Source organism: Hippocampus bargibanti, linkage group LG01 (assembly GCF_051943395.1).
Source record: "Hippocampus bargibanti isolate YZ-2025 linkage group LG01, ASM5194339v1, whole genome shotgun sequence".
Classification (NCBI taxonomy): Eukaryota; Metazoa; Chordata; class Actinopteri; order Syngnathiformes; family Syngnathidae; genus Hippocampus; species Hippocampus bargibanti.
The window spans coordinates 26,119,012-26,142,141 of record NC_142734.1 but is presented as its reverse complement, the minus strand read 5'-3'; the positions used below and the strand labels follow the sequence as shown (position 1 = coordinate 26,142,141).

At 46.3% G+C, this 23,130-nt stretch overlaps 1 protein-coding gene across 3 annotated transcripts; it reads right to left on the bottom strand.

Annotated features, from left to right (window-relative positions):
- Positions 1-569: 569 nt before the first annotated feature.
- Positions 570-23,130, bottom strand: kdm5bb (lysine demethylase 5Bb). 3 transcript variants are annotated; one of them, XM_089005633.1, is made up of 28 exons: positions 22,817-22,992; positions 21,463-21,540; positions 20,828-20,950; positions 20,597-20,767; positions 17,465-17,521; positions 16,607-16,756; positions 16,344-16,437; positions 16,145-16,263; positions 15,415-15,573; positions 15,216-15,335; positions 14,985-15,143; positions 14,731-14,912; positions 14,475-14,637; positions 14,267-14,386; positions 13,196-13,390; positions 12,937-13,118; positions 12,740-12,864; positions 11,842-11,992; positions 11,657-11,771; positions 11,219-11,574; positions 9,586-9,724; positions 6,529-6,708; positions 6,282-6,443; positions 4,045-4,530; positions 3,882-3,966; positions 3,611-3,804; positions 1,804-2,055; positions 570-1,399 (listed from the first exon to the last, which is right to left on the bottom strand). In XM_089005633.1, the coding sequence occupies exons 1-28, from the start codon at positions 22,970-22,972 to the stop codon at positions 1,262-1,264; spliced, it is 4,611 nt and encodes a 1,536-aa protein (XP_088861759.1). In that variant the 5' UTR covers positions 22,973-22,992; the 3' UTR covers positions 570-1,261. The 3 variants fall into 3 exon arrangements, with proteins under 3 accessions (XP_088861759.1, XP_088861768.1, XP_088861750.1); XM_089005642.1 differs by having other exon boundaries at positions 3,882-4,530; positions 22,817-23,130; XM_089005624.1 differs by having other exon boundaries at positions 14,731-15,143; positions 22,817-22,993.

Sequence of the window (23,130 nt, the reverse complement as noted above, 5' to 3'; positions counted from 1 at the left end):
AACAAATATAATATTTTGTCAGAAATGGAACTGAAACAAATGTGCAAACTCCACACAGGAAGGACAATCACAGTCCCATTTTGAGATTGTTGTCAGCAACCTTACAATCCGTTTTTGGGACAAGAAACTGAGGCGAGATTCAGGACACAAATACTGTATATTTCTGACCGTACAGATTGGAGTGGCACAGTTGGGGTGGTATTGATTGAGAGGTGCAGAAAAGGTCAGGAGAAGCTGTCGTTGATGACTGGAAAAGCCTCGCTGTGGGATAACCGGTGAGGAACCATGGCAGAAAATTCGGTTTGGATGGTGCAGCAGAAAGATGCAGCAGTGTTATGGGCGTGTCTGGGATCAGCTCGAGTCCCCCTCCTAAAAAAATAGTTTTAGTTGACACCGTGATGTCATCTGTCATGCCGCTCTGCTTTGGTTCGTCCTAATGCCAAAGGCTGAGTGTCCCCCTATTCAGATTTATGAAACAATTGTTCATGCTTCGGCCTGGCCTCAATGGTGTCAGGGGAAAAAAACATGTTTCAATTTCAGCACAACACATCAAAGACAAGACTTGTCCATAGAACAAAATGCATTTATTCCACAATATAAACTATAGCAAGTCCACACTGAGTATCCGATACCAAGTTCCATGCTGCCCGTTTGTACATGTGAGCAGTGTCCCGTGCTGCAGCTGTTCCCTCGCTGTCCATCGCACCGTTGCTCGGGCAGCAATGAATTCGCCGGAGATCCATTTGTCAAATTGGACAAACATTATTGCTTGGATAAATAAAACTATTCTACAAAAAAATGGCAACAATCATATAAAGATGCATGGAATTAAACACTAGAAGGGAGTGAGGATATTGAGGAAAAACCTTGGCTCCGGTGTCATTCAGTCTTCTTCGGCATGCAATGCGGCTTGAGAGACGAGAACATTGACAACCCGATCATCCATTTACCCCTGACTGGGTGTGTTTGAAGTAAGACTTCTTTGCGTCCATGTAATGGCATCCCATGCAGTACACAGCACATCCAGCTTATATTTCCCCCTTTCATTTTGACTGCCACAAACAATTCCTAAGAAGAGGTAAATATGTATAATATGCATGTAAATCCCTCTTGCCCCCCCCACCCCCACAAAAATAAAATAAAAAAACAACAATGTTTTAGCTCTGAACAATAAGTGAAAAGAGAAGATAGCACCATTGTTACAAAAGGGTTGGACAAAGGTGAGGCTGAGGCTGGTGGCGCCCAACGAGCAGCGATTGCTTCATTCCATCACGTGGGTGCTGCTCAGTGCACATCGGACACAAATGTAGTCCTCCTTCTCCGCCATTTCCGCCGTGACCCCGACACACACCTGGTGAAACCACTGGTTGCAGCAGCCGTCACACTGGACCCAGTCCACCTGCGGCAAGAGAAACGGGCAAGAAGGCAAGTACAGTCAAACCTGGGTTTCAAACGTCTCCGTTCTCGTCCATTTCGGTTCTCGACCAAACTGAGTGCGCCACTTGAATCCCCTCCACTTCCTTATACATCACTTCCTTGTGTCGCGTGTCATTGTGACCAGATGTATTGTTGAGTATAGCATTGTTGAGTATAGTTTTTATCGAAAAAGCAGAAATGTTCGCCAGAGATCTCAGTAAATGCTGTAAAATAGTTCAAAAGTGCTTTAAAAGTGTTGTTTTCTAAACTCTGAACGGATTTTTTTTTTTACATTGATTATAAAGGGAAGTGTTGTTTCGGTTTTTGAACAAATCGGTTTTCGAAAAGGTTTCATGAACAGATTATGATCAAAGACTTTCTCCACACCTCATTTCCCTCGGGGAGCTGGCATTGCTCTGCGGGACACACGGCCAAGTCCTCGTCCGACTCGTCAGACTGCGAGATATCAGAAGGCGGCGAGGACAGGTCAGAGGCCGGCCTGCGCTCTACTTCCTTTGGATTCAGCTTCTGTCTTTTGTGAGTGTGCTTCCTGTCCCTCGCCGGCCGCTCCCCGTTGAGAGGCAAATGCCGCTTTGGTTTCTTTTCCAGCACCATCGAAGTTTCCCTCACTTTTGCATCCTGAAAAACGGATGCAAATGTTGGCAAAAGGAAGCAAAAGATAAGATGTCTCCGCTATTACCACGACTCAGAGGTCAAAAGAAGAATGAACATAGCCAAGCCATATTCGGTTCCTGTTAGCCAAATTATTTTTTTGCGGTGGGATACATAGTTCTTATTGTTTCTTCTCTGGGGCTGTTATGAATTAGCCATTAGAATGTTTCTTCCCCTCCACATATTACACACATAAAGTGCACAAAATATTAATGAATAACTAGTTTTCAAAATAGTCAATAATAATGAGTTATTGTGGTTTACATGGGACAATTTGAAAAGTTGGTTGGGAATTTAGCAAGCATTATAGCACTTGACATGCTTGATTTGTTTTCGCGAGCCGAATAAAATGAGGCCCCAGCAGGCAATGTTCCCTCGAAGCTGCATGCGTGCGCAATTGCGCACTGCTTGCACATACTCAGTGCACAAGAACATCTATGCAGCACACAAAATAAAACAGAAACACATTACTTAATATCTAATTTTAGAACTGATATAATCTATTATATACATATGATCTATTATATATATAGTACCATTTTGTAATGTAACTCAATAGGTGAAAGGTGTCCAGCCAATAATACCGTACAGTTCCCGTACGCTACGCAGCCAATCGGAGCAGAACGGCGCGAATGTGCCCTGCCCATACGCGCCGTCCAGAGCTAAAACATCGTTGTTTTTTTATTTTATTTTTGTGGGGGTGGGGGTGGGGGCAAGAGGGATTTACATGCATATTATATATATTTACTTCTTCTTCGGAATTGTTTGTGGCAGTCAAAATGAAAGGGGGAAATATAAGATGGATGTGCTGTGTACTGCATGGGATGCCATGACATGGACGCAAAGAAGTCTTACTTCAAACACACCCAGTCACGGGTAAATGGATGATCGGGTTGTCAATGTTCTCGTCTCTCAAGCCGCATTGCATGCCGAAGAAGACTTAATGACACCGGAGCCAAGGTTTTTCCTCCATATCCTCACTCTCGACCTGGCCTTAACTTTGACACCTGTGGCTTACAGTATTCAACTGAGATTTGAACAGGCCTGCTTGCTATCGCTTGTTCAATCGCTTGCTAGCTATCCTGCTAACTAGCTAACTCGATAGGTGAGCATGGAATTTCACAAGTTTGACTTGCTACGCGGGCCGAATAAAATGATGTGGTGGGCCAGATTTGGCCCCCGGGCCATGACTTTCACACTCGTGCTGTTAGCAATACATCGCAAACAATGTGATGGTAAGTAAGCCTAGCCTTCCCCCGACACATTTCTCCTGCGTTCAATAACGATGCTTCTGATCCTGAAAACTGATGAATCGCATCAACCTGACCAATACGACGCAACCTTGTTGGTAAATAATAATAATACATTTCATTTATAAGCGCCTTTCAAAACTATCAAGTACACTTTACAATCACAGGATATTTTTTCTGCGGGTGAGCAGCGGCAGCCACACGCGCCAGCGTTCACTCAACCCAGAAGTAACATGGTAAAGCCCTTAAAGGATGGGGTGGGGGTCGTTTACCTGGCTGAATTTGATTCCCTGAGAGTGAAACCGCCCACGTTTGTCGCAGTCCGCGGAATGGTCTCGCGCTGGAGACGTCGTGTGCTGGCTGGTGGCTCGGTCCAATAAAAGACGATGGAGGGTGCGGACTTCTGGCAGCGACACTTGCAGGAGGAGGCCTTCCACCATCAGTTCCTCCAAGTCCTGATTCAAGCCTGTCAAGCCAGAGGGGTTCTGGATTTAGTTCTGGAAGGATTTTCCCATTTGTACGGGGAGGCGTGAGGGGGCTGACCCTGCAGCGGAATGCATCTCTGCTCAGTGTAGAAGACAGTCTGGGAATGATTGGTCTTGTTCCACTCCGGAGTCAAACAAGGGGCCTGAGGGAAAAAAATGGTGAGATGGGGAACCTTCAATCCCCCGAAGCAAGCAAAAAAAAAAAGCAGATGACGCCCGACCTGTGTGTCGCTGTAATTGTCGCCAGAGTCAGACGCGCAGCGGGTCAGGACGGGGGGAGCCTCGGCTCCCTCTTCCGACTCGCTCCAACGGCAGGACTGCACAATTTGCTGCGCCCGACGCTGCCAGTTGACCGTCCTCTCAACCAGGTGGTGCAGCGCGTCGCCTTCGGGCAGGCGCACAGTGATGCGCCTCAGGGACGCCAGCAGTGGCTGAACTTTGCTCAGCAGCGGCTTCCTGGACCTCTGGCAGCGGGGACAGAGCCAGGGAGGGGCGTCGCCCAGGTTCGACGGCTCCCGGACGCACACGCTGTGGAAGGCGTCCCTGCAGAGTTCGCACTGCAGCATGGCTCCCATCAGCGTCTTCTGACAGACACACACCTTCAGGTCGGTGCAGTCGGCGGTCGGGAGGAGCTTGGACTCGTTGGCCGCTCTCAGCAGACGGAAAGCCTCCATCTCACTGACCCGCAGAGCTTCCAGCGTGGCGTTCTGAAAAGGCATATAAATCTCCCTTTTCAGGCGGCCACAGGTACAATTTTGGACCGACTAAATTTGGGAAGTGACGACGCGAGGGAGGATTTACAAGTTGGCTCAGACATGGAGGCACGACTACTACCAACTAGAGATGTGTCGCAACACACTTTGAGCAGCACACAAACAGGAGAGACAGTGAGACAGAAGAGAGCGCGATTGCGTGACAGAGAAATGACACGGTGGAAGGTGGAAAGTGCAAAGGTGAGAAAATGGATAGGAAACAAAGTAAAATTTGGACTCATTTTAAATTAAGTGATAGGAGAAATAGGATCACCCCCCTCAAAGCTGAGGCACCTGGTATTTCTTAATGCCAATCTTTGCTAAAGACTAGCAAAACCTCTGACCTGGATGCTGCTTTTTGTTTTACTCATTTTAATTTATTACTGGTTATGTGGTCAACAAAGCTTGTGTCGTTTAGCTAAAAGTTTATAAACATATACAATCGGAGACGGGATTCTATTGTTGACATTGTTTTGAGATGGGCCTTTGATTTTGTACTGTATATTTTCTTTTTTGAAGCACTCCATGTTTTACTCCATGTTGAGTAGGTTCAGAATAATATAAAGCTATATATGAAAATAGCTTCTTTTATTCCCCTTTCAAACCATCTATTTTCTTTCGCTAAGATTTCAACTTCATTGTCGTCAAATAATAATCATACATGTCATTTCATTTATAAGCGCCTTTCAAAACTCTCAAGGTCACGTTACAATCACGGGATAAGTTTATTTCTGTGGGTGAGCAGCGGCAGCCACACGCGCCAGCGTTCACTCAAGCCGGAAGTAACTGAAATGGATAGAAAGCTAGCCAGCTAAGAGATAATAATAATAATAATAATAATAATAATAATAACAATAACAATAATATCTCATCTACAAGCACTCTTCAAAACTCTCTTTACATGATGGTGACAAAATGATCGCAAAATTATCATCATAACTAAAAAAAAAGTGTATTTCAAATTCAAGTTTCTGATATTAGCTACCCTTTAGCAAAGTTAGCACATCTTTACATTTGTTCACAGAACTTTGGCGACTTTTGGATGTACTCGAATCGTTCGATCTGATCTTCGAACTGAAAATTGTCATGTTAAAAAGAATGTCAAAGTCAAGGCCCGGGGGCCACATCTTACCCACCATGTCATTTTATTTGGCGCCCAAAAGTAAATAAAGCATTTCAAGTGCCAAGATGCTTGTTAAAGTCTGAACCCAAATTTAAAATTGTCCCAATGAGCGGTTGCTAGCTTTTAGGTCCATATGTACTGCAGATTGAGGGCCACTAGCATTACCCCTGCGATGGCAGTCTTTTTTGACCATTTGTTTAGTTTCCCCAATGCATTGCTTTTTTCAATCTTAATTTTTACAATGTATAGAGTTATATAGCTATAAAAATGTCCTTGAGTTTTAAAAGGCGCTTAGAAATTAAATGTATTGTTATTATAAAGCTTTTGCATTAAAAAATGATATATTGTATTTTTCTAACATTAGTCATTCATTTTACATACAATTTTGCCTTATTTTTGGATATAAATTAATTTCCAACAAAAAATTGAGTCATTTGGGAGCCAAAAGAGGCTCTTTTTGGTGAGCAGAGTCAAAACAATCGGCTCTCTAAAAGGCTCCAGAATTCCCATCACTACTGCAAATTTCCAGCATGCGTATCAAGCCGACGACAAATTGCGATGAATTCGCCGGACAAGCCCTTACAATAGAGGTGGAGTCCTTGGCCTCCGAAAGCGCTTTCTCCACATCGCCGATGGTTTGGAATCTCAGTGGTTTCTTCTTGCTACTTTTAGGCAATTCCTTCCCCTTATTTGGCTTCCTCTTCGGAGAGCCTTCACTTCCAACCTCACATCTCGGACACAAAGCCTGCCACGAAAAGGGCAACGGTCAACCTCCCATTCATTCCAGTGTCATAAGAACGACCGTGGCGGACCGACGGGGGCGGGTTTACCTCCAGTAGAGTGTGGGTCGAGTCCTTCCGCAGGAAAAGTGCGGCGGCAGATTCTTTCCAGTCTTGAATTTGTGCCACCAAAGACTCAAGTCTCCCTAAGGGCTCCAGGTGGACTTGGATGGCTTGTCCTCGGATGACCATATCCGTTAAGTTGTCCACCGGGAGTCTGTGGTCATTCGCCTGCAAAACAACGGTGCGGCGGGTTATCATGGACCCCCACCTTGACGGTCCATTTCCAAGTATTGCTGGGGAGACGCAGACCACCACGGTCAGAGATATGCATCCACCTTCCGCGTTGCCGAAGTTTATCGTGCGACGCGGTTTCATTTTTGGGGCTGCTTTGGAGGCTTTTTTAATTCCATTTCAGGCATTATTTATTCGCAAAATCCGAGTCATGACTCAAAATGCTTTGAAACGACCCATGGAAAGCCTGACACAGACATGTGCTCTCTTTATTTAGCTGCATATATTTGGCTAATATCTATTTTATATATTCATCTGGGGATTCTGCAGTGGCGAGCCATGCATTTCACACTTCAGGCTTCCTCCCTTCAGTCTTCAGTCGTGCTACGTCTGAATCAATCCAACCCTTAACTATGTGACGTCGATATAAGCTTTACTGCAGCTACAGCAGCGACTGCAACTCATATAAAAAGTGTGGTGCGATTGACTAAAAGTCCACTAGAAGGTAGCGACAGCTGGAAAATAACTTCCCTGTGAGAATGCTTTGTTGTGACCAACTCCAGATCGGATTGGTTCAAGCCACAATTGTATCGACACTTATTTGATGCTAACGTATAACTGATTGTGGAGCCGTCCAGATCGATTTCTGACCGTGGTCACAAATGATGACTGGAATGTGATTGGTTCAATGCTTAAAGGACAACCAACGCCTCCGAACAAGTTGTGTCCATAATTTGTAAAATCACTTCAAATGACTTCTACCGAGCGTACTTTACAAAGATTCCACCACATATAGCCATATTTTACGTTGTAAGACTCGCGCTGAATATTCAGGAAGTGTTGTTTTCGAGTTGATGACGATCCCCACGTGACGTCATGTTTGGAGCGCCCCTGACCGAGACAGTGACACACAGTGGATAATGCATTTTGCTGTACTTTGTTTGGTTCGAAAACTTCGTGTTGATCCGTGTTGATGGCAAAATTAGAAGGAAAACACATAAATAACGCGATGGTGAATCGCGTTATTTATGTGTTGCACCAAGACAACTACAGTATAGTGAGACCTTGGCTTCCGAACTTAATTGGTTCCCAGACAGAGTGTGTAAGGCGAAAAGTGTGCATCCCGAAAAAAAAAATCCATAGGAAACCATAAAAATGAGAATAATCCGTTCCCAGGTCTCCATAAAATATAATTTTCAACTAAATAAGCCTTATTAGCCTGTCAAGGTAGGCAAAATAAAATGGCACACTCGCGATCCCGGAAAGCACCAAACGTACGCGAACGCGGCTAACAATCACCTCGGGCAAAGCAAACTCTTGGATTTGCCAGCACAAGACACAGCGAGGAGTCGTAATCTGGTCGAGGTGACAGCGACTCGATGAAATGAAATGAAATTGAAGTGTCTTCTTCGTCTGGCGGAGGTCGCGAGCGGCGGCCCCGCGCCAGCTGTCAACTCGCACGCGACAATTTCGGTGTCATTAATCACGTGAAAGCATCGACTAAATAACGCCTTTGTGTAAAGCTTTTAGGCGAAGGATGGTAGCAATGGTGGACGGTACCGGGCTCTTTATTTGTAAAATGGTCGTAGAAAGTTTGTGCCTTCTTTGCCTGAACACGAGCCTGTGGTGGGTTTTTTTCGGTCTCATAATAGTAAAATTATCTGCAAAAAGCTCCTCTGGGGCGATCGACGTGTGAATTCAGAGAGAGGGGGTGTGGAAAGGTGCGCCAGCTGGAGCGCTGTTCGGTCGCGTGCTTCCGCCGAAGATCCGAAGATCTCTCCGCCAGATCCGAAGATCACTCCGCCAGCTGTGGTGGGTGTGTATCGCGAAAAGTAGTGCTTATTCCAAGGTTTTATTTTCATACATTAGACGTTCGTAAACCGAAATGTTCGTAAGGTAAGGTGTTCGTAAGCCGAGGTCTCACTGTATTTGATATTCGCTGACACAAATTCCCAGCAGACAAATCAGCCCATTTCCAACGGACCTTGGGCGCCATCTTCTGCATTTTCTGGGTGCTACATTGCTGTCATTGTCCTGACGGCTCGAATTGATATGGAAGGACTTCTTTAATCGGTTGCAAACATTTATGCTTTCCTCTTCAGAACTATTTGAATCATATTAATAACTGGATGAGTAACAAGAAAGCATCTTCTCCGAATCTGAAGCTATTGTTTTGATTCTAGAGCAAGGCAAGACGTCTTGGCGTTACATCACGAACTCGGGGCAGGACTTTCTGAAAATCCACAATTCGCAGCTCAATTTGTTGCTGTTTTAGCACATTTTAAGTCCCTTTTATTGGTGTTTTGCATTTGACTAAAAATATCAGCCTGCGTGTTTTGGGTATTTTAGATGCTATAAAACGTTTTTGTGATGTCAGTTAGGAAACGAAAAAAAATGGTGTCGGTTGTCCTCTAAATATGAAACCACACGTCTGGAGGCAGCACCAAATGGGAAAGAAAAGCAATGAAAGAAATCTGAAAGACAAATTTTGAATTATTTCATAAGAATTCATGGACAAAATAGAATTCACATCAGTCTGTGATTCCGATCTTTTTAGGCCATCAGAGAAGGCTTTGCAGTCCCTGATGCTCCACCACTGGGATTCTCTATAGAATTTTTAATAAGCATATGCTACACGTACTGTGTTTGAGTCCATCATATTTTTTGTGTCAATTTTTTGGGGAGTGGGCTGTTCTATCACACATTTGAGAGTTGTGTATTAGAGCGAGGGCCGTTCGGCGGATTGACAATTGACCAGAAGGTTTGGCAGAAGCCAAACACGCATTCTGATGCACAGCGTCTAAACTTTTGCCTTCTGAGTCCCCAGGTCAATTTTTAACCATGTTTCCCAAAGTGCCAAAAGGGCATCCTGACCTGAAGCTCGTCCGTTTCTTGAAGCCATTCGATGGCTTTTCTGATGGTGTCCTTCAGGAGGAGGCAGTTAGGAAGGTGAGAGGAGATGCCAGAAACTTCCTCAGCTGCGGCACTCAGGGTCTCGATGGAGTGAGGTGGTCTGACGAGGGGAATCAGGACACAAGGAGACAGTCGCTAAAGAATCTGTGGCGCTGTGATCTTCAAGGTCAAACCAATGAGCTCGTTTTTTTTTGTATTTGCATTCGTTTTGACAAACATTTTGCATAAAATATTGGGAGGGGATCCCTCCGCTGGCCTCTGAAAAAAAATCTCATTCTTTTGTCAGATTCTTTCCTGTCCACGTAGAAAATGCGATTGTTCAAAGACCCAGTTATGCATCTGGAAAATTTAAAAAGGGGGCCATTTGGCCCCCTTGTGTCTGAAAAGGGGGCCAAATTCTAAAATGGATGGGCCCGATTTAATTAGATTGTCCAAGTATACAAAACTGACTGAAATAAACCAAAATACATTCATTGGAACATGTTATTTCTAAATTGCAAATAAAAACATTTGACCTAAATCATTTTTTCTAGTATATAAACAATTTGAATTCAAGTCAAATCATTTATTTATACACAAAATAAACCTTTTCTATTTTCTTGAGTTACTACACTATCAATCCCGTGCTATTTTGATATTCTATGGTATTACAGAAAAGACAGAGAAGAGACTTAGCACAATATTTCTTACTACTGTCTAAAACATTTCTTTGATTTTAAGATTTCCAACGTGCTGCAACGGCTCTGAAATCGCTCCCATTAGCCAGTAAATTCGAATCATTAACAGTAGTTTGCTGAAACGAATTGTCACTACCCTCCATTGTTTCTTAAAAACAAAAATATGCTTGTTTGCTGCTTGTTTTTATTGTCATAGAGTTTGATTCTTATTCTCTGACTCCATATTGTAAACATCTAGATCGATGTCATTCAATGAATATTGAATTATCTCTTTCGGCAGTTTCTGGCGGATCACGACGAAAGTTAAAACCTCTCAAGGACAACGAACAGTTTTTAATTGATGTTTAACTAAATTTGTTTCTTTAGCTATTTTAACAGAAGTATGTCATATGTGGCGGAGATTATGTAGCAATATGCGGCAATCGTAATAGACATGCGCTGTGCTGGCGAAGTTGAGTTACAGTTACAGTAAGTTGCGCCAGTGGCTGTCAAAATGCGTCAAAGGCGCAACCAAGATGCATCCCTGACAACCGCCTCCCAAGATGCCAAACCGCTGCTTGATGAAAAACTCGCGGTGCTTCTATAAAATACGTGTGTCCTCCTGACTTCAAATGTTTGCAAAACCCAACTGGGTGAAAGTGAAAAATCTAAGCTAAGCATGGCAAAGGAACAAGATGGAGACGTGCGCATTCCATGAAAAGCAACTTGTGACAGCAAATGCCAGACCGCACATGGGGAGTGTGGGATGGGACTAAACGCGATGCTCACTTTTTGTTGATCTGGTTGGATAGTCTAGCCACAGCTTTTTGCACTGGCTGCAATTCAAATAGGGGGGGGGGGGGGGGGGGGCGGTGTCGTGGCATCCTGGTAAATCACTGCGAACGGCCATGATGGATCAGGCGAGGCGGCACCCTCACCTGGCTTTGAGAAGATGGCCGGCCTTGTCCTCCAAGTGCTCCGACAGGGTCAAAAGCTCCTGCAGGCGCGCCATGGCTTTCTCCACGGGCGAATGTGGTGGCAAGCCCACGCCCTGGTCGATGAGCCTGCGCATGGTTTCCAAAGTCAGTGTGGCGGGCTGCAAGACGGCCCGCTCCACCCCTTCCAGCCAGCGAGCCTGCTCCAGACGTTCCCTCAAGCGCGGCAGCTCGGGCAGGTCCACGTCAAAGTCAAAGCTGACATCCAACAGGCTCTGGATTTCAGCCGCCCCGGGACACTCGTCGGCCAGCACCTTCTCGCTGTGCTGCTGGAAGTCTTCGATGCGATTCAAGACTTCCTTCAGAGAGAGGGCGGGACGGATTGAGCGGCGGTGGCCTGAGTAGAAGCTAGCTTCCCAGAATGAGTCACCCCGAGCCCACCTTCAACAGCGGGGCTTGCGTGAGGCTGCAGGAGAGGTTATAGAGCTGCCTCACAAACGAACGGAGCTCCTCCACGCTCAGCTGGTTGCGGGATTTCCCGACGCCACATTGGTACCTTGGGAACAGGGCAGGTCAAGGCCGCGGCCGTGACTTGGAGGGGAAGAGGGCTCGTCTCGGCAACCTACTTATTCTCCCGCTTGCCGTTCAGGAGCTGCTGTGCCACGGAGGAACACTTCTCTGCATCCTGGGTGACCATATGCAGGCGACGCAGCAGGTCGTTTTCAGGGAAGCCTTCCGACTCAGATTCAGCAAGCAGTGAGCGCAAAACTGCCAAGCCTGCAGAGAAGTGATGGTAAACGTAAGCATCAAGAAGCAATGAAGCTTTCCAACCAAATGGTTCACTTCTGGGCCAAAGCCTCACGATGCTTCATTTGTTCTATTGCGCCATCATGTGGAAAATAAATGTAGCGACAGAGTGATTAAAAACAATACCATGGATTTGATGGGCTCAAAATGTATGGAAAAGGATTACAGCTAATGGAGAAAAAAATATATAGCTTTTGAAATATAATATAATATAAATATAATATAATATAATATAATATAATATAATATAATATAATATAAGACATAAAAACGTTGTCACAGTAGTTTCCATTATATATTTGCACTGGTTATTATAACTTGTAGCTTTTTAGAAGAGATCTGCTCAAAATGATCCCAGGGGGGGGATGTTCTCTTCTTTTTCGTTGTGGAACGAATCTGATTGATTTGAGGCTTGACGATGCGAGTTGGCTGCGTCCGTGTCTCCTGTCAGCTTATTGTCGACTTTTTATTTCCAATGACCCGCAAAATTTTGGCGATGACGTTTGCCGAGGCTTCGAACATAGCATCGCGCGTTCCGAGGCTTCGGGCATGGCCAAAAGGGTAACACATGCCTCGAACCGCGCTTTGAAGATTTTTTTTTTCCGGTTTACTCGGCACACGCCTCGGAGTCTCAGTCGGGCACATCATTAGTGCGGAGAGATGATGGAGCACAGGCCTTCACGTTAAGCCATGTTTTTTCTCCACAACTCGCCTTACCTTTCTTCTTTTCCAGTTTGGCCTCCAGCGTCTCGGTCACACGGGAGGCCCAGGCATCGTAGCACTCAGCCCGCCGCCTGGAGGCGTCCATCATGGGCAAGAGGTCCTCCAGCGTGTATCTGTAACTAAATGAGCAAAGCCCCATGGGGGCGTTTGGCCCGTTGGGAAGTGACACCTGTCCCGGCGCAGCAACTCACTTGAGCGTGTAGTCGTCGAGTGGGCAAGGGCAAAGGTCGGCCACGTGATGCAGGCAGACCAGCACACCGGGGCTGCAGGGACATGTGATGGCGGACAGGTAACAGGTGGTGCGGCACTTGGCGCACTGCCGCTCGTCGTCCTGGAGATGGTCGTACTTGGCCTCCCGCTGGTGCCGCAATCCCTTCAAAGGCCAGAGTGCAGGTGACGTCATGCGGCGGCCGACGCATTGGAGGCAAGCAACGATGGCGGCGGCTTCACCATTTGGGCCACTTTTCCCCTCAGTTCCCGCTCCTCTGCGATCATCATGGCCATGTCCTTATAGACGGCCGAGGCCAAAACCACGTCCAGGGTCTCCGCTTTGGCGGCCATGTTGCACACCATCTCGTCATGGGAGAAGACGTTGTAGCGGTGCAGCGTGCGATAGTGATTGACACACTGCCTACCAAGAGACATCTGGAGGGCGGGGGTTAAGAGAAGACGGCGGTCGGGTCAGGCCGATGTCAAGCGAGACCGCGTGCGGAAAAATATCCTGCTGTGCTTCCATGCTTCCGCCGAAACTTCAACGCTGCCACCAAAGCTTCGACTCTGCCGCCGAAGCTTCAACGCGGCCGCTGAAGCTTCGTCATTACAAAAAAGCAGAACCTTCGCCGTGTTGGTTTCACAAATCCTTTGCGCATGAGGAGGCGATTTGACAGCTTTGGCTTTGGAGTTTACATGAGAGCAAAAAGCATGCACAGTCTGACAAGATGTTGATTCGTCCATGATTGCGGTTCAGTGCCAATTTGGTTGCACTTACAACACGTGTCTTGCTCAAGACAGAAAATAACACAATGGTCTTTCTTCTGTGACCACCGCTGGGGAAAACCCGGTTGAGCGAGAATAAAATTGTGAGAGTCTATCCATTGAGAGAGCAGTGTTGCAACTCAGAACCTTCTATCTGTACTGACTTCAGGTGGCTCAAAATGGCTTAAAGTGGAAGATCTATGATGCTTAACTGCCTGAATTTATCACGGCTCGCTTTCTCACCATCTGAAGCTTTTTTTAACTTGAGTTTTTGTTGTGGATGCCGATTTGCGGTTTTGCGCAAGTGCCCGCTCCACGAATTTTCCCTCAGAGGTGGTAAAGAGCAGGCCTTCCTGTCGCACGCTTTGTATTGAAAAATAATGGAAACAGTCTGTTGAGAAAAGCTGCAATGCCTCTACTGCCAAATGCTGACGAGCGCACGTCTGTTTGAATAATTTTTGCAACAAAACTGAAAAGGTCAAGTGACACTTTTGAGACCCCCCCTCGAATACATGAAGACTGAGCAAATCCTCAAATCGCGTTTACCCAATCAACGGTGCAGAAGTTGACCGCCTCCGCAAAGTTGAAGCCTTGATTGAAGCCGCTGTGGTAGGCTCTGGGAAAGGTGACAACAAATTCCCCAGCGCACTGGTTTGTTCGATAGATCTGAAGCAGAAGCCCAACATCATCCCCCCCAAAAAATAATGAGGATCCAATCGCAGAGGTTCTTAGTGGCGTGCCGAAGAAAACAGACCGGGACACCGTGAGCCATCAAGGTATTCGGGTTCATGATGGTGACCAGCTGGTGCAGGAGGTCCGGCTGGGACTCAAAAAGTTCCGGGGCCAGTTTCTTCATCACCTCCTCCAGCTGCTCTGCCGCAAAGCCCGGAGCGCCGTACCAGGTTTTGGGTTCCCCCCTTGGAAGGAAATAAAAGCCACAGGAAACAATCGAACGGGAGCTCCTCTCTCATCTCCCATCAGGAATCCAGCTCGGATTTCTTCTTTTGTACCAGTGGAGGTAGTTGATGGAATAGCTCCAGTGGTCCTCGATGTGCCAACAGAAGGAAGAGAAACACATGCCGACGTAAAGCCACGGCAAGGTCATGCCGCAGATGTCGGCTGTCACGTGGGTGAGGACGGACGGGTTCATCATGGCCATGTTGTTGAGGTTCCAGCCGCAGTGGAGGTATTTCTGTGGAGACAGACGGTGGATGAGGGGTGGCCGTCGCCTTGGCAACGCGACGGGCCTCGCCGATCCGTTTACCTCGTCGGCGGGAGAAACCTTAAATTTGCCGTTGGGAATGGGGAAGCCGCTGCCAAACTCCTTGGAGGCGATATCTGCGCCGTATTCCACGGTTACATCCTCCTCGATGGCGCCCACCAAGCGCCAGAACTCCTTCTCCACCAGCTCCGTCGGGACCATCTGGAAGAGGCGGAGAAACGGGAGCCATCGGGATGTTTGTCCTTTTTTTTTGTTAGGTCGCAAGCGACTTACGTGAACCGGCATGTTAAAATAATCGGACTTGAACGCATCCGCCATTTGGCCAAAGGCCCGCAGGGAGTAGTCTCGGTAGGCCTGCTCAAAGCCAAACGCTTCGTGAGGCTTGCTACATTCCTAAGTGAACACAGCAAAGTTAGACACGCCGCCGCTGCTTTTCTTCGCTGGTGCCGTCGTTTCCATCGATCGCGGTTACCTGAGCCAGACACTTGGGGCACCTCCAGTCTCCCTTAGGGACATCTGTCAGAGGGGGGATCAGGCAGAAGGTGTGGTAGCTGTCGTCGCAGCCGTCGCATAGCAACAAGCGGTCCTCTTCACCACCGCTGCTGCAAACCAGACACACAACCAGATCCACCTGGAGGAGGAAGCAAAGGGATCCAATTCAATCGAGACAGTCCTTTCGACAAAAATCACCCCTGATCTTTTACTCAGAAAAATAGAAATCACGAAATACAAAGGCACCGTGTCAAACTCAAGGTTCTGGGGTGAAATCTGGCCCATCACATCATTTTATTCAGCCCGCAAAAGCAAATCAAACTTGTGAAGTTCCGTACTCATCTATTAAGCAAGATTGCTCTCTAGCTAGATCTCTTTCTATTCAGCTAGCTGGCTATATCCCTTACATCACAGGTTTCATTTGGGCCGCGAAAGCAAATCAAGCACGTCAAGTGCCATGATGCTTGATAAAGTCTGAAGCAAAATTTATAATTGTCAAATGTAAACCACAACGGCCCCCGAGAGGAAGCCGGAACAACAACAATGTGGCACCCTTGTGACACCCTTGTGCTAACAGGTCAAACGCCGCACCCTCCCGCCCCAAAAGCCCTCAGCGATGGGTTAATTACCCCAACACTCAGTAAAGACTTGATCAAAAACACTAATGGAATTCCTTTGCACATTGGCAAAGAGCACATTTTTGCACTGACTGGATTGGGAGGAAGAGGCGGAATGTATTTTTTGTAGCGTTGCTTGAATTTGTCCTCCTCCATGAACGCTTCCTTGATTTCCACTGGCTCCTGTTTGACTTGAAGGGCAATCTCTTTTTCTGTAAGGCAGCCAAGAGTGAAATGTAGGTTTCAAAAACCAAGCACTGCTTGTGGCGGACACGCAAAAGCGGAGGCCGACCTGCTTCCGGCTTGGCGACGAAAGAGCCCATCCTCCTCCGTAAGTTGGGACGATTCTCACCCGGCTCGCCCGCTTCACTCTTCACACACACGGACTAAAGGAAAAGGTGACCACATACTGAAATGTCACGCCTTCAAATGCAGGTTTTTATGTTGTCATCAACGAGAGAAAGGTAAGTCGTTCAAACGGGCGTGCAGACATTTGATAACAGCGGCGTGTTTGGTGACAAATGCGGCGAGATGCATTGGAGCGAACAACCCCACCTCATATTTGATGCGTTTTCCCCTGCGAGCGCCAGGGCAAGAATTGGCCGTCTGGGTGGTTTGTCTCTGAAGCAGCTCGGGCAGGGGCATCTCCTTGGTGTTCGCCTGATCTGCATATTCTGCGCCCTCTTCCGGCTCAGGGTGTACGGGCTTTTGAAAACACAGAAGCAGACAATGTGCGGGTTCATAGGCAGTTTCAAGTGGTTGGGGCAGAAGAGCAAGAAATGCCGCTTCGAATAGGTGCTCTGCTTAGGGTGCAAAAAAAATTGTGCTGGCGGCGGCTGTCTTCTCCAAAGGTGACATATACAACTCACGACGGCATGAACATCAAATTAATTTGTGGGCTTGAATTTGTACATTGTTTGTTTTCAGAATGGGAATTTTTTTTTCGGGGAAAAAAATTGAAAAGAATTTACAGGGAGCCTCAAATTAACAAGACATCCACATAAATGGCCACCATTAATTGTTGTCAATGTGTGGACATTTTGTAGACATCAGCCAGAGTGGAAACAGGGCTGGGATGGGAGGTCCGGGGTGGGATGTGGGTGGGACAAACGAGAGCGTCACGCCAAGCCACCAGAGGCCAGATTTGAGATGATCGGCTGATTTCCAACAGGGCTGCCGGGACAAATGATCCAATTGCATTTGGTTGCTCAGAAAGAGATTAGGAATTATTTCCCCAAATAGAAATCCAGAGCATATTCGTTTTGGTAATGAGATGCAGCTCTCAATTTGAGTTGTGAAAAATCAACCGTTTGACAAGTTTTCAAAAGGGGCAGTGATATCGCTTCCAACAAGCAAGACACCCAAGCGGAAAGACAGGCACAAAACGTCTTGTTGTTCGTGGCACCCACAGACCTTGTCGAGCTCAGGGTCTGCCTCCAAGTGCATCAGTTTGGAAGCTGCCTCAGGTGTCTGTGAGAGAGAGAGAGAGAGAGAGAGAGAGAGAGAGAGAGAGAGAGAGAGAGAGAGAGAGAGAGAGAGAGAGAGAGAGAGAGAGAGAGAGAGAGAGAGAGAGAGAGAGAGAGAGAGAGAGAGAGAGAGAGAGAGAGAGACAGGCAAAGAGAAAGACAAAGAGAGAGACAGAAAGTGACAGAGAGAGACAGGGAGAGACAGAGAGAGATAGAGAAAGACAAAGAGACAGAGAGAGACAGAGAGAGACAGAGAGAGAGGGGGGAGTCAGAGGGAGACAGAGAGAGAGCCCATTTAATTCAATAATTTCAAGAAATTGGCACTAAGAGGTCGCGAGGTACGATTTCAATACAGACGCTCCCCGACTTACAAGCATTCATGTTACGAACAACGGTTCTTACAAACAATTTTGGGCAATGCATAACAAAAAGTAATGGCTATCGGCACGTAATTCAGTAATTACTTATGGCTTAGTGAAGACCCAATGATAAATGTTGTCATACTACAGTAGGTATGAATTTACTTTATCACTGTTAGAGTGTCTGTGTTTTATACTTCCCTGTTCAGTGTTTGACTTAAAGGACAACAGACGTCACTTTTTTGTTTCCTAACTGACATCAGAAAAACGTTTGATAGCATCTAAAACACCCAGAACACGCAGTATGATATTTTTAGTCAAATGCAAAACACCAATAAAAATGACTTAAAGTGTTTAAAAAGTACTTCAATTTGGCCAGTTTCAGAAGGTCCCGCCCCCATGTTCGTGGTGTCACGGTAAGATGTCTTGCCTTGCTCTAGAATCAAAACAATGGCTTCAGATTCGGAGAATATGCTTTCTTGTTACTCATCCAGTTATTAATATGATTCAAATAGTTCTGAAGAGGAAAGCATACATGTTTGCAATCGATTAAAGAAGAGCTTCCGTCTCATTTTGAGGAGGGAAATGTAGCACCGAATGTGTGTCATCCGAAAAGAGGCAGAAGATAAAGCTCAGTGAAAAGCTCAGTAGAAATGGGCTGATTAATTCCTTACAATTTTTGTCAGTGAATATCAAATAGATGCTCGGTGCCACACACAAGGATTCACCATCGCGTTATGTGTTTTCCTTCTAATTTCGCCATCGACACAGATCAACACGAAGTTTTCAGACCAAACAAAGTATTGCAAAATGCATTGAGGTGATGCAAGGTATGTCCTTTCTCGCTGAGGGGCATTCCTTCAGTGACGTAGGGTGAGGACTCGTCACCAACTCAAAAACAAGACTTCCGGAATATTCAGCGCAAGTCTTACAACGTAAAATATAGCTATATGCGGTGGAATCTTTGTAAAATACGCTCAGTAGAAGTCATTTGAAGCCATTTTACAAATTAGGGACACAACTTGTCCGGAGACGTCGGTTGTCCTTTAAACATACATTCCATGGAAAACATAGCACTGAAGCAACTTACGAACAAATTCACCTTTTGAACGACCGCTTGGAACGCATCTCGTTCGTAATGTGGGGAGCGTCTGTAATGTGAAATCTTGCTAGATTCTACATTTGTTCCCCCAAAAAAAACGCAAAAGTTGTTGGTCACTCGAACCCCCGGGATCCCGTGAATGCATTTGACATTTTCTTTTGTGCATAGAATACTTTGTTTATCCGTTGACCCCCACACCCATTTCAATTTTGCTGCTGTAGATTGCAAATTTCCCAATTATGGGACCATTAAAGGCTTTCTGATTTTGATAAAGGCATTATGACCTATGGCAAGGGTGTCAGTAATTTTTTTGCCGTTGACGGGCCACCTTGTAGTTTCAGTTTTCTCTCAAGGGCCGTGATGAATTTGAGGAAGCCATTAGAATGCTTCATCTCGTCCACATATTACCTTTAGAGCGGACAATATTTTAATGAATAACTACCAGTAGTTTTAAAATCTGAAGTCAAGAATAATGACTTATTGTGGTTTACATACGACAATTCGAAATTTTGGTTGGAACTTGAACAAGCAGCATAAAATTTCACAAGGGCCGAATAAAATGATGTGGCGGACCACATTGGCCCCCGGGCCTTGACTTTGACACCTGTGATCTACAGCAGCCACAAAAACTTCAAATTCCACAATAAGCCTGTTTGCGGATTCAGCTGTATCTTGAGATACGAGTAACCTGACCTAGCTCGAAATTTTCAGCATTTTGTGTTTCATGTTTTGCTGGGTTTTCCAAAATACGGTATTCACACCAAAACAAAAATCATTAATTCATTCGCCACCATGTGACGTGCAGCGCCAATCCCGAATTTGTTCAGGTTTTGCTTTTTTCTTGTGGGGGAGGGCATTTGCGAATCAAGCTACGGTCAGACCTCTGGCAATGTTTTTCCCTCACGCGAGGGGGCAACATTTCCCTTTTGTCCATGTTAGCGCTTTGTTACAGCTTCAACTGTTGATAACGTGCTATATAAATCAATATGTATGTATTGTATTTTGCACAACCGCTCCCATTTCAATCTAAGATGACTCCAGACCCATATAACTTAGGAGAATGAGAAGAGAGCCGAAGGTTTCTTACGCTGTATTGAATGTTTATGTAGTCCTAAAACTCAATATTCTGTGGGCCTCCAATTTGAGTGAAAATAAAAACCCTGGCACTGGAGTGGACACATTTTTGCATATCGTCTGGCAGTGAATGAGTTAAGAATAAAAAAAAACAGCTAAAGTGGCAGCCATATTGCAGAAAGACCAATTGCTTAATGGAGTTCCCCGGCACGCCCCACGATTCCAAGTCTTTGCACACTACAGATGCACTCATACAAGGTGCGTGGTTGGTTCCTGGTGTGACAACAACCAATGAGGGCACAAGAGGATCAAGCCTGTGACCCCATTGGCATCGTATCACCCAGCACCTTCCCTTGTTGTGTCTCGTCACGCTGTTGACTTTCTCGTGTAGTATAGCTTAGTGTTGTTGTTTTTCTTGTTTTTTTTTAGCATTTCGAGTGTGGTCACTGAAAGAATTATAGTCATCTCTCTTAGCACTGCTGTCTAGTATCAGTTGGTGGATGAACAAACAAACATGGTCCGTTTAACGAGGCATGCATCTTACCAGCAGGTTTGCACTGCTTTGAAAGAGATTGTAGGGGTAGAGAGTTTTCTCATAATGTCCTCGCAGGTGTGAGCCAACAGCTTTCCCCGGGGCGAAGCCCATCTGCATCGCAATCTTGGTCCAACGTCTGTCCTGGCAGACGATGTCAAATCCGCCTTCCTCCGCGACTAACTGTGATGGGAAAGTTTGTTCGACAATTCAAACAATTCTACCAGGCCGGGTTAAAAAAACCTTGTTTAGCTGGTACAGATCCAAAATCTTCCTATCCACGTGGGGAATCTTCAAGGAACAGCCCTGCAAATCCCAGAATTTGGCAATCTGGTCCAAAAAGTTGAGCTTGACTCTTGTCTGAGCCTGGGATGAGAAAAACCACAGGTGTCCAAGTCAAGGCCCGGGGACAAATCTGGCCCATCAAATCATTTTAATCGGCCCGTGAAAGCAAATCAAATTTGTGAAATTCCATGATCCTTGCTTAAGTCTCAAGCAAAATATAAAATAGTCCCATGAAAACCACAATAACAGACATTATTCTTGAGTTCAGATTTGAAAACTAGTTCTTCATTAATTTGTTGTGCATTCTGATTGTAATATGTGAAAGAGATGAAACATTCGAATGGCTTTCCTAAATTCACAACAGCCCCCTCAGAGGAAACTTTAACTACAATGTGGCCCGTGGCAAAAAACGACTTTGACACACTTGACAATAGACAATCGTTTGTAACAATCTGTATTTTGAAGATCTCAACAGAGCTCAACATCTTATGAACCCAGCCACAGTACTCGTACCTACATATGAAATTTGTCCCAGATGGGAAGTGCTAAAAATACCAGAAATGTGTTGACGACAGTAAATGACAAATGCTCACCTCCAGTTCGTTGAGCCTCTGGATCCGAGGTACAAAGTGAAGTCTGTCAACATCGCAAGCAAATGGAGGCTGCCAACCCTGAACAGCAACAGAGCAAGATCAGCACATGAGCCTTTGTCTGCAAGTTGGAGGTTGGGGGCCACCATCTATTGGTCCTACACGCTGCCTCTGTCGATTTTTGCCTTTCCTTTGTGAAGTCCTCACTGGTGCCAACACATTTTTAAAATATTTTTTTACAATAAGGTATATATGCAATTGACACAAAGGGCCTTTTGACACGGAACGCTCTGACCTTCCTGGGGGGGTAACTCACAGACCCCCGCCTCCCTCCCATAAATAACAAATTTGAAGGGTTTCTTTATACAGCTGAGTGTGGAAAACAAGAACTCACGCACAAAAGGGGAGGCCCAAGTTTTTGTTACAAGAAGCATACATCCCCCCCACTGGCACACAAAATGGCCAGATGGAAGACTCAGCCAGTCACTCGGCCAGCTTACCACAAAGCCAACATGGAGGACAACACCCAACAAACTGGCTCGGCGCGAAGGGTTGTTCATCTTCAAACTGTCGAAGTCAACATCAAAAACACAATCAAACTTTTAAGGTTTCATGCGACAGGGCTCCATTTTAAGAGGCTAAACTGTTTTCTGACTGTATTTTATTTGCATATCCTGCTGTACTTGTTATGGTGCCATTGGGTGACTTTGTCAAGTCCATCATTAACAGCGGCCGAAGCAGGGTGTATACATGGGACTATGTTGTGAAGATTCATAGAAAGTGACAGTTGATGGAAGTGTTGGATGTCACGCCGACCACAGCGCGATGCTCTCCGGCAAATAACAGCCGAGAATCGACACGGACGCGACAGCCCAAACGGGAGACCAACTCCGAAGTGCCTCGTGTTGTTTTTGGAGGGGGGGGGGGGCGAGGGGGTTATTTCTAAAAAATGGGGGGAAATGATGCCTTCCACATAGCCAACTATGACAACAGCACCGTGTGCTACATCATGACAGTTTGTGCTAGTTAGCGTTAGCCTTTTAGCTCAAGGTCTCGGTGGCCGGAGCGCCGATGCTTTGTTGACACACGGCCAACGACGACGAGGTTCCGCTCGGGCCTTGCTCGCAGGACGAGTAAAGCGTCCGGGGTGGCCGAAATCGGACCGCTCGTGGCGCCAGCGGTGCCGAAAAGGACGAAGCGAGCGTCGGCGATGGCACAAAGACTAGACGTAGCCGTTCATCCGCCATGTTGAGCAGTCGTCCCTTTAAATCCGTCGCCGCTTCATCTCTGACAAGCGTCGCGACCGAGCGAGCATCCGCGTCCAAAGGGGCGTTAAGACATCCACGGACATGCTCACCTGAGGCGGCCGGACTTTGCAAATGCCCGTTTTCTCGGCGATGGGACGGATCTTATTGATGAAGGCATACGGGTCTGCGAATTCTTCCCAGCTGGGCTCGAACACCGGGCATTCCGGGGGCGGCTTGAACTCGTCCGGCCGAGGTTGGCTCATCATTTCGGACAGGATGGGTCGAGGAAGGGGGTTCTGTGTATGGGGCAGGGGGCGGGAGCTGTTTTATTCCGTTATCAACCGTCGGGCCCGGTGGCAGCCACTCGGCATCAACAAGAGATGAGGCAGCTGACACACATGCACTCTCGTCCACGCGCACACAC